The 11,931-nt window shown below is 49.6% G+C and overlaps 1 protein-coding gene across 1 annotated transcript in view; it reads right to left on the bottom strand.

The window, feature by feature from the left end:
• Positions 1 to 1,636: 1,636 nt before the first annotated feature.
• The window catches only part of LOC116957128 (alpha-2-macroglobulin), a 100,358-nt gene continuing 90,063 nt past the window's right edge, over positions 1,637 to 11,931 (bottom strand). The window contains exons 31-33 of the mRNA XM_076055185.1: positions 9,457 to 9,559; positions 5,338 to 5,420; positions 1,637 to 2,700 (exon numbers count right to left, since the gene is read on the bottom strand). Coding sequence (XP_075911300.1) covers positions 5,371 to 5,420; positions 9,457 to 9,559 — 153 coding nt within the window. The 3' untranslated portion in view covers positions 1,637 to 2,700; positions 5,338 to 5,370. The remainder of the gene's footprint in view (positions 2,701 to 5,337; positions 5,421 to 9,456; positions 9,560 to 11,931) is intronic.

The raw sequence follows: 11,931 nt of genomic DNA, 5'->3' as shown, positions 1-11,931 counted from the left end.
CAGTGTCTCACTAGCAGTGTCTCACTACCAGTGTCTCACTACCCAGTGTCTCACTACCCAGTGTCTCACTACCCAGTGTCTCACTACCAGTGTCTCACTAGCAGTGTCTCACTACCCAGTGCCTCACTACCAGTGTCTCACTAGCAGTGTCTCACTACCCAGTGTCTCACTACCAGTGTCTCACCACCAGTGTCTCACTACCCAGTGTCTCACTACCCAGTGTCTCACTACCCAGTGTCTCACTAGTAGTGTCTCACTACCCAGTGTCTCACTACCCAGTGTCTCACTACCCAGTGTGTCACTACCAGTGTGTCACTACCAGTGTCTCACTACCCAGTGTCTCACTAGTAGTGTCTCACTAGCAGTGTCTCACTACCCAGTGTCTCACTACCCAGTGTCTCACTACCAGTGTCTCACTAGCAGTGTCTCACTACCCAGTGTCTCACTACCCAGTGTCTCACTACCCAGTGTCTCACTACCAGTGTCTCACTAGCAGTGTCTCACTAGCAGTGTCTCACTACCCAGTGCCTCACTACCAGTGTCTCACTAGCAGTGTCTCACTACCCAGTGTCTCACTACCAGTGTCTCACCACCAGTGTCTCACTACCCAGTGTCTCACTACCCAGTGTCTCACTACCCAGTGTCTCACTACCCAGTGTCTCACTACCCAGTGTGTCACTACCAGTGTGTCACTACCAGTGTCTCACTACCCAGTGTCTCACTACTCAGTGTCTCGCTACTCAGTGTCTCGCTACCCAGTGTCTCACTACCCAGTGTCTCACTACCCAGTGTCTCACTACCCAGTGTCTCACTACCAGTGTGTCACTACCCACTGTCTCACTAGCAGTGTCTCACTACCCAAGAAAATGTTTAAAATTAAAAAAAACATAAAACAATAAAATTCTCACGACGTTTCGACTGCAATACAAGCAATCATCATCAGAAAATTGTTCTTGCTGTGGTTTTCACACCTGATGATGATTGCTTGTGTTGCAGTCGAAACCTCGTGAGAATTGTATTGTTTTATATTTTTTATTATTTTATTGTTTCCCTTCTATGCGATGACTTTACCGAAAGAACCAAGAATATGATTCTATATTTATTTGAAGTTGCGCATTTTGACGTGACGTCACATTTCTCAAACGCCATCGCCACTTTTTTTCAAATTGTTCTTGCAGTGGTTTTCACACCTGATGATGATTGCCGCTTGTGCTGCAGTCGAAACGTCGTGAGAATTTTTTTTTTATTTTTTTTTATTTTACTGTTTCCCTTCTTACGCGGTGGTGACTTTACCGAAAGAACCAAAGAATATGAATCCCTGCAGTCACGAAAGCTTTAAATCAAAATTTATCTAATCTTGTAAAGTCACGTAGAAGGGAAACAATAAAATAATAAAAATATAAAACAATAAAATTCTCAATCATCATCAAGTGATGATAATCACTGCTTGTGTAGCAGTCGAAACGTCGTGAGAATTTCATTGTTTTATATTTTTTAAAATTATTTCATTGTTTCCCTTCTTACGCGGTGGTGACTTTACCGAAAGAACCAAGAATATGAATCCCCGCGGAAACGAAAAGCTTTAAATCGAAAAATGCAAACGGAGGCTGTAAAAGAACAAGCGGAAACAAACACGCCCAGCACGAGGCCCCCGGCGGTCTACGGCCAGGCCGCACCGAAAGGGTTTTTTATTATTATTGGGTAGCTTGCACGTCCTGCAACATCGATACGCAAGCGACGTTCGATACACAAACGACGTTTGACACACAGCGACGTTCAATACACAGCGACGTTCAATACACAGTGACGTTTGACTCACAAGCGACGTTCAATACACAGCCACGTTTGACTCACAAGCGACGTTCAATACACAGCGACGTTCTACACACAGCGACGTTCAACACACAGCGACGTTGAATACACAGTGAAGTTCAATACACAGCGACGTTTGACTCACAAGCGACGTTCAATACACAGCGACGTTCTATACACAGCGACGTTTGACTCACAAGCGACGTTCTACACACAGCGACGTTCGATACACAGCGACGTTCAATACACAGCGACGTTCAATACACAGCAACGTTCAATACACAAGCGACGTTTGACTCACAAGCGACGTTCAATACACAGAGACGTTCAACGCACAGCGACGTTCAATACACAGCGACGTTCAATACACAGCGACGTTTGATACACAGTGAAGTTCAATACACAGCGATGTTTGACTCACAAGCGACGTTCAATACACAGCGACGTTCAATACACAGAGACGTTTGACTCACAGCGACGTTCAATACACAGCGACGTTCTACACACAGCGACGTTCAATACACAAGCGACGTTTGACACACAAGCGACGTTCTACACACAAGCGACGTTCTACACACAGCGACGTTCAATACACAAGCGACGTTTGACACACAAGCGACGTTCTACACACAAGCGACGTTCTACACACAGCGACGTTCAATACACAAGCGACGTTTGACACACAAGCGACGTTCTACACACAAGCGACGTTCTACACACAGCGACGTTCAATACACAAGCGACGTTTGACACACAAGCGACGTTCTACACACAAGCGACGTTCTACACACAGCGACGTTCTACACACAGCGACGTTCGGAGGCAACGATGGGAAGAAGCCGCAGAGTGGGGGCAGCGTTGAGTTGGCTGGCCACGTGCTGAGGATTCCTGTGGGAGCACACCGGAGGGTTAGCTGGGGCGAGATGGGACTCACGCACGACGCATACGCACAGCGCTCACGTACAGCACACATACAGCACTCGTACATACATACACCACTCATACACCACTCACTCACACATACAGCACTCTTACATACATACAGCACTCACACACCACTCACTCACACATACGCACAGCGCTCACGTACAGCGCTCACATACAGCACTCGTACATACATACACACACCACTCATACATACAGCACTCATACACACAGCACACACACATACATACACCACTCACTCATACATACAGCACTCATACACACACCACTCACTCACACATACATACACTACTCATACATACAGCACACACACATACATACACCACTCATACATACAGCACACACATATACACCACTCACACATACATACAGCACTCATACACACACCACTCACTCACACATACATACAGCACACAAACGCCACTCACTTATACACACAGCACACACATATACATACAGCACTCACACACCACTCATACATACAGCACACAAACGCCACTCACTTATACACACAGCACACACATATACATACAGCACTCACACACCACTCATACATACAGCACACAAACGCCACTCACTTATACACACAGCACACACACACAGCAAATATACACCACTCACTCACACATACATACAGCACTCACATACCACTCACTCATACATACAGCACTCATACACACACCACTCACTCACACATACATACAGCACTCATACATACAGCACACATACATACATACAGCACTCACACATACATACAGCACTCATACATACATACAGCACTCACATACAGCACTCATACATACAGCACACATACATACATACAGCACTCGCATACATACAGCACTCACATACAGCACACACACCACTCACGCATATATACAGCACACTCACATACATACATACAGCACTCACACACAGCACACACAACTCACGCATACAGCACAACCCAAGGTTGAAACCAACCCCACCGCCAGGTTACCACCAACCCCACCCCCAGGTTACCACCAACCCCACCCCCCAGGTTACCACCAACCCCACCCCCCAGGTTACCACCAACCCCACCCCCAGGTTACCACCAACCCCACCCCCAGGTTACCACCAACCCCACCCCCCAGGTTACCACCAACCCCACCATGCCAGGTTACCACCAACCCCACCCCCCAGGTTACCACCAACCCCACCCCCAGGTTACCACCAACCCCACCCCCAGGTTACCACCAACCCCACCCCCCAGGTTACCACCAACCCCACCCCCAGGTTACCACCAACCCCCCCCAGGTTACCCCCAACCCCACCCCCAGGTTACCACCAACCCCCCCCAGGTTACCACCAACCCCCCCCAGGTTACCCCCAACCCCACCGCCAGGTTACCACCAACCCCCCCCAGGTTACCACCAACCCCCCCCAGGTTACCACCAACCCCACCCCCCCCAGGTTACCACCAACCCCACCCCCCAGGTTACCACCAACCCCACCGCCAGGTTACCACCAACCCCACCCCCCCCAGGTTACCACCAACCCCACCCCCCAGGTTACCACCAACCCCACCGCCAGGTTACCACCAACCCCACCCCGCCACGTTACCACCAACCCCACCGCCACGTTACCACCAACCCCACCGCCAGGTTACCACCAACCCCCCCCACGTTACCACCAACCCCACCCCCCCCAGGTTACCACCAACCCCACCCACCGCCAGGTTACCACCAACCCCACCCACCGCCAGGTTACCCCCAACCCCACCGCCAGGTTACCACCAACCCTACCCCCAGGTTACCACCAACCCCACCCCCCAGGTTACCACCAACCCCACCCCCAGGTTACCACCAACCCCCCCCAGGTTACCACCAACCCCACCCACCCCCATGTTACCACCAACCCCCCCCCAGGTTACCACCAACCCCACCCCCACGTTACCACCAACCCCACCCCGCCACGTTACCACCAACCCCACCCCCAGGTTACCACCAACCCCACCCACCCCCCAGGTTACCACCAACCCCACCGCCAGGTTACCACCAACCCCACCATGCCAGGATACCACCAATCTCACCCCACCAGGTTACCACCAACCCCACCCACCGCCAGGTTACCCCCAACCCCACCGCCAGGTTACCACCAACCCCACCCCCCAGGTTACCACCAACCCCACCCCCCAGGTTACCACCAACCCCACCCCGCCACGTTACCACCAACCCCACCCCCAGGTTACCACCAACCCCACCGCCAGGTTACCACCAACCCCACCCCGCCACGTTACCACCAATCTCACACCCCCCAGGTTACCACCAACCCCACCCCCAGGTTACCACCAACCCCACCCCCCAGGTTACCACCAACCCCCCCCAGGTTACCACCAACCCCTCCGCCAGGTTACCACCAACCCCACCCCGCCACGTTACCACCAACCCCACCCACCCCCATGTTACCACCAATCTCACACCCCCCCAGGTTACCACCAACCCCACCCCCCAGGTTACCACCAACCCCACCCCCAGGTTACCACCAACCCCACCCACCGCCACGTTACCACCAACCCCACCCCCATGTTACCACCAATCTCACACCCCCCCAGGTTACCTGTGCTCTGGTTGCCTAGCGACCGCTGCTGTCTCACTGGCTGTGAGTGCACGGAGCGCTGTACATGGACGTCGCTGCATCCTCTGTGGAAGTGGAGAGACAAGACAAAGGTAGAGAGACAAGACAAAGGTAGAGAGACAAGACAAAGGTAGAGAGACAAGACAAAGGTAGAGAGACAAGACAAAGGTAGAGAGACAAGACAAAGGTAGAGAGACAAGACAAAGGTAGAGAGACAAGACCAGGTAGAGAGACAAGACAAAGGTAGAGAGTCAAGACAAAGGTAGAGAGACAAGACAAAGGTAGAGAGACAAGACAAAGGTAGAGAGACAAGACAAAGGTAGAGAGACAAGACAAAGGTAGAGAGACAAGACAAAGGTAGAGAGACAAGATAAAGGTAGAGAGAGACAAGACAAAGGTAGAGAGACAAGACAAAGGTAGAGAGACAAGACAAAGGTAGAGAGACAAGACAAAGGTAGAGAGACAAAGACAGAGGTAGAGAGACAAGACAAAGGTAGAGAGACAAGACAAAGGTAGAGAGACAAGACAAAGGTAGAGAGACAAGACCAGGTAGAGAGACAAGACAAAGGTAGAGAGACAAGACAAAGGTAGAGAGACAAGACAAAGGTAGAGAGACAAGACCAGATAGAGAGACAAGACAAAGGTAGAGAGACAAGACAAAGGTAGAGAGACAAGACCAGGTAGAGAGACAAGACAAAGGTAGAGAGACAAGACAAAGGAAGAGAGACAAGACCAGATAGCGAGACAAGACAAAGGTAGAGAGACAAGACAAAGGTAGAGAGACAAGACCAGGTAGAGAGACAAGACAAAGGTAGAGAGACAAGACAAAGGTAGAGAGACAAGACAAAGGTAGAGAGACAAGACCAGGTAGAGAGACAAGACAAATGTAGAGACAGAGAGACACAAACAAAGGTCACCCACGCAGCCTGCGTAGCGTTACAGTAGACCCCACTCACCTGTAGAGTAGTAATCTACACTCTGACACAGTGTACCCTACACACCTGTAGAGTAGTAATCTACACTCTGACACAGTGGGCCCTACACACCTGTAGAGTAGTAATCTACACTCTGACACAGTGGGCCCTACTCACCTGTGGCATAGTAATCTACACTCTGACACAGTGGACCCTACTCACCTGTAGAGTAGTAATCTACACTCTGACACAGTGGACCCTACTCACCTGTAGAGTAGTAATCTACACTCTGACACAGTGGACCCTACACACCTGTAGAGTAGTAATCTACACTCTGACGCAGTGGGCCCTAATCACCTGTAGAGTAGTAATCTACACTCTGACACAGTGGGCCCTACTCACCTGTAGAGTAGTAATCTACACTCTGACACAGTGGACCCTACACACCTATAGAGTAGTAATCTACACTCTGAGACAGTGGACCCTACTCACCTGTAGAGTAGTAATCTACACTCTGACGCAGTGGACCCCACTCACCTGTAGAGTAGTAATCTACACTCTGACGCAGTGGGCCCTACTCACCTGTAGAGTAGTAATCTACACTCTGACACAGTGGACCCTACTCACCTGTAGAGTAGTAATCTACACTCTGACACAGTGGACCCTACACACCTGTAGAGTAGTAATCTACACTCTGACAGTGGACCCTACTCACCTGTAGAGTAGTAATCTACACTCTGACGCAGTGGGCCCTACTCACCTGTAGAGTAGTAATCTACATTCTGACACAGTGGGCCCTACTCACCTGTAGAGTAGTAATCTACACTCTGACACAGTGGACCCTACACACCTGTAGAGTAGTAATCTACACTCTGACGCAGTGGGCCCTACACACCTGTAGAGTAGTAAGCTACACTCTGACACAGTGGACCCTACACACCTGTAGAGTAGTAATCGTACACTGACACAGTGGACCCTACACACCTGTAGAGTAGTAATCTACACTCTGACGCAGTGGGCCCTACACACCTGTAGAGTAGTAATCTACACTCTGAGACAGTGGACCCTACTCACCTGTAGAGTAGTAATCTACACTCTGACACAGTGGACCCTACTCACCTGTAGAGTAGTAATCTACACTCTGACACAGTGGACCCTACACACCTGTAGAGTAGTAATCTACACTATGACACAGTGGGCCCTACTCACCTGTAGAGTAGTAATCTACACTCTGACACAGTGGGCCCTACTCACCTGTAGAGTAGTAATCTACACTCTGACACAGTGGACCCTACACACCTGTAGAGTAGTAATCTACACTCTGACGCAGTGGACCCTACACACCTGTAGAGTAGTAATCTACACTGACACAGTGGACCCCACTCACCTGTAGAGTAGTAATCTACACTCTGACACAGTGGACCCTACTCACCTGTAGAGTAGTAATCTACACTCTGACGCAGTGGACCCTACACACCTGTAGAGTAGTAATCTACACTCTGACACAGTGAACCCTACACACCTGTAGAGTAGTAATCTACACTCTGACACAGTGGGCCCTACACACCTGTAGAGTAGTAATCTACACTCTGACACAGTGTACCCTACTCACCTGCAGAGTAGTAATCTACACTCTGACACAGTGGACCCTACACACCTGTAGAGTAGTAATCTACACTTTGACGCAGTGGACCCTACACACCTGTAGAGTAGTAATCTACACTCTGATGCAGTGGGCCCTACTCACCTGTAGAGTAGTAATCTACACTCTGACACAGTGTACCCTACACACCTGTAGAGTAGTAATCTACACTCTGACACAGTGGACCCTACACACCTGTAGAGTAGTAATCTACACTCTGACACAGTGGACCCTACTCACCTGTAGAGTAGTAATCTACACTCTGAGACAGTGGACCCTACTCACCTGTAGAGTAGTAATCTACACTCTGACACAGTGGACCCTACACACCTGTAGAGTAGTAATCTACATTCTGACACAGTGGACCCTACTCACCTGTAAAGTAGTAATCTACACTCTGACACAGTGGGCCCTACACACCTGTAGAGTAGTAATCTACACTCTGACACAGTGGACCCTACTCACCTGTAGAGTAGTAATCTACACTCTGACACAGTGGACCCTACACACCTGTAGAGTAGTAATCTACACTCTGACACAGTGGACCCTACACACCTGTAGAGTAGTAATCTACACTCTGACACAGTGGACCCTACACACCTGTAGAGTAGTAATCTACACTCTGACACAGTGGGCCCTACTCACCTGTAGAGTAGTAATCTACACTCTGAGGCAGTGGGCCCTACTCACCTGTAGAGTAGTAATCTACACTCTGACACAGTAGACCCTACACACCTGTAGAGTAGTAATCTACACTCTGACACAGTGAACCCTACACACCTGTAGAGTAGTAATCTACACTCTGACACAGTGGGCCCTACTCACCTGTAGAGTAGTAATCTACACTCTGACACAGTGGACCCTACACACCTGTAGAGTAGTAATCTACACTCTGACGCAGTGGACCCTACACACCTGTAGAGTAGTAATCTACACTCTGAGGCAGTGGGCCCTACTCACCTGTAGAGTAGTAATCTACACTCTGACACAGTAGACCCTACACACCTGTAGAGTAGTAATCTACACTCTGACACAGTGAACCCTACACACCTGTAGAGTAGTAATCTACACTCTGACACAGTGGGCCCTACTCACCTGTAGAGTAGTAATCTACACTCTGACACAGTGGACCCTACACACCTGTAGAGTAGTAATCTACACTCTGACACAGTGGACCCTACTCACCTGCAGAGTAGTAATCTACACTCTGACGCAGTGGGCCCTACACACCTGTAGAGTAGTAATCTACACTCTGACACAGTGTACCCTACTCACCTGCAGAGTAGTAATCTACACTCTGAGGCAGTGGACCCTACACACCTGTAGAGTAGTAATCTACACTCTGACACAGTCTACCCTACACACCTGTAGAGTAGTAATCTACACTCTGACACAGTGTACCCTACACACCTGTAGAGTAGTAATCTACACTCTGACACAGTCTACCCTACACACCTGTAGAGTAGTAATCTACACTCTGACACAGTCTACCCTACACACCTGTAGAGTAGTAATCTACACTCTGAGGCAGTGGGCCCTACTCACCTGTGGCATAGTAATCGTAGACTCTGACGGTGGCCGGTTGCAGGTTGTCCACGGCAATGTCTTGAGTGACGGACAGCTTCAGGGCCATTGGCTTCTTGTCGACCTAGGGGAGGTTGGATTCAAAATTTGCGAACGGCATCCGACAACGAGAGGTGGACAACCCTCGCTCGCTCGGCAAGAGGAAAATAAGATAAAGGGAAACTTAGTGTGAACACGGGGGGGAAAAAACACGTGGTAGGCCGATGTCGTTGTTGTTGTGGCAACGTTGTTGTGTGGCAGCATTGTTGTGTGGCAACGTTGTTGTGGCAACGTTGTTGTGGCAACATTGTTGTGGCAACATTGTTGTGGCAACATTGTTGTGGCAACGTTGTTGTGTGGCAGCATTGTTGAGTGGCAACGTTGTTGTGTGGCAACATTGTTGTGTGACAACGTTGTTGTGGCAACATTGTTGTGGCAACATTGTTGTGGCAACATTGTTGTGGCAACGTTGTTGTGTGGCAGCATTGTTGAGTGGCAACGTTGTTGTGTGACAACGTTGTTGTGACAACGTTGTTGTGTGGCAACGTTGTTGTGTGACAACGTTGTTGTGTGACAACGTTGTTGTGTGACGTTGTTGTGTGGCAACGTTGTTGTGTGGCAACGTTGTTGTGGCAACGTTGTTGTGTGGCAACGTTGTTGTGTGACAACGTTGTTGTGGCAACGTTGTTGTGTGGCAACGTTGTTGTGGCAACGTTGTTGTGTGGCAGCGTTGTTGTGTGACAACGTTGTTGTGGCAACGTTGCCACACAACAACGTTGTTGTGACAACGTTGTTGTGGCAACGTTGTTGTGTGGCAACGTTGTTGTGTGACAACGTTGTTGTGGCAACATTGTTGTGTGGCAACGTTGTTGTGGCAACGTTGTTGTGGCAACGTTGTTGTGTGGCAACGTTGTTGTGTGGCAACGTTGTTGTGTGGCAACGTTGTTGTGTGGCAACGTTGTTGTGTGGCAACGTTGTTGTGGCAACGTTGTTGTGGCAACGTTGTTGTGTGGCAACGTTGTTGTGTGGCAACGTTGTTGTGGCAACGTTGTTGTGTGACAACGTTGTAGTGGCAACGTTGTTGTGTGGCAACGTTGTTGTGTGGCAACGTTGTTGTGGCAACGTTGTTGTGGCAACGTTGTTGTGGCAACGTTGTTGTGACAACGTTGTTGTGTGACAACGTTGTTGTGTGACAACGTTGTTGTGTGGCAACGTTGTTGCGTGGCAACGTTGTTGTGTGGCAACGTTGTTGTGTGACAACGTTGTTGTGTGGCAACGTTGTTGTGGCAACAACGTTGTTGTGGCAGCTTTGTTGTGTGGCAACGTTGTTGTGGCAACGTTGTTGTGTGACAACGTTGTTGTGTGGCAACGTTGTTGTGTGGCAACGTTGTTGTGGCAACGTTGTAGTGGCAACGTTGTTGTGGCAACGTTGTTGTGGCAACGTTGTTGTGTGGCAACGTTGTTGTGTGGCAACGTTGTTGTGGCAACGTTGTTGTGTGGCAACGTTGTTGTGGCAACGTTGTTGTGTGGCAACGTTGTTGTGGCAACGTTGTTGTGGCAACGTTGTTGTGTGGCAACGTTGTTGTGGCAACGTTGTTGTGGCAACGTTGTTGTGTGGCAACGTTGTTGTGTGGCAACGTTGTTGTGGCAACGTTGTTGTGTGTCAACGTTGTTGTGGCAACGTTGTTGTGGCAACGTTGTTGTGTGGCAACGTTGTTGTGTGGCAACGTTGTTGTGGCAACGTTGTTGTGTGGCAACGTTGTAGTGGCAACGTTGTTGTGGCAATGTTGTTGTGTGACAACGTTGTTGTGTGGCAACGTTGTAGTGGCAACGTTGTTGTGGCAACGTTGTTGTGTGGCAACGTTGTTGTGGCAACGTTGTTGTGTGGCAACGTTGTTGTGTGGCAACGTTGTTGTGTGGCAACGTTGTTGTGTGGCAACGTTGTTGTGTGGCAACGTTGTTGTGGCAATGTTGTTGTGACAACGTTGTTGTGGCAACGTTGTAGTGGCAACGTTGTTGTGTGGCAACGTTGTTGTGTGGCAACGTTGTTGTGTGGCAACGTTGTTGTGTGGCAACGTTGTTGTGTGGCAACGTTGTTGTGTGGCAACGTTGTTGTGTGGCAACGTTGTTGTGGCAATGTTGTTGTGACAACGTTGTTGTGGCAATGTTGTTGTGACAACGTTGTTGTGGCAACGTTGTTGTGTGGCAACATTGTTGTGTGGCAACATTGTTGAGTGGCAACGTTGTTGTGTGGCAACGTTGTTGTGTGGCAACGTTGTTGTGTGGCAACGTTGTTGTGGCAACGTTGTTGTGTGGCAACGTTGTTGTGTGGCAACGTTGTTGTGGCAACGTTGTTGTGTGGCAACGTTGTTGTGTGGCAACGTTGTTGTGGTAACGTTGTTGTGTGGCAACGTTGTTGTGTGGCAACGTTGTTGTGTGGCAACGTTGTTGTGGCAA

Source organism: Petromyzon marinus, chromosome 70, assembly GCF_048934315.1.
Source record: "Petromyzon marinus isolate PM22_M1 ecotype Great Lakes invasive population chromosome 70, UKy_Petmar_22M1.pri1.0, whole genome shotgun sequence".
Classification (NCBI taxonomy): Eukaryota; Metazoa; Chordata; class Hyperoartia; order Petromyzontiformes; family Petromyzontidae; genus Petromyzon; species Petromyzon marinus.
The sequence above is the reverse complement of the archived record's forward strand: the minus strand, read 5'-3'. Positions and strand labels throughout refer to the sequence as shown.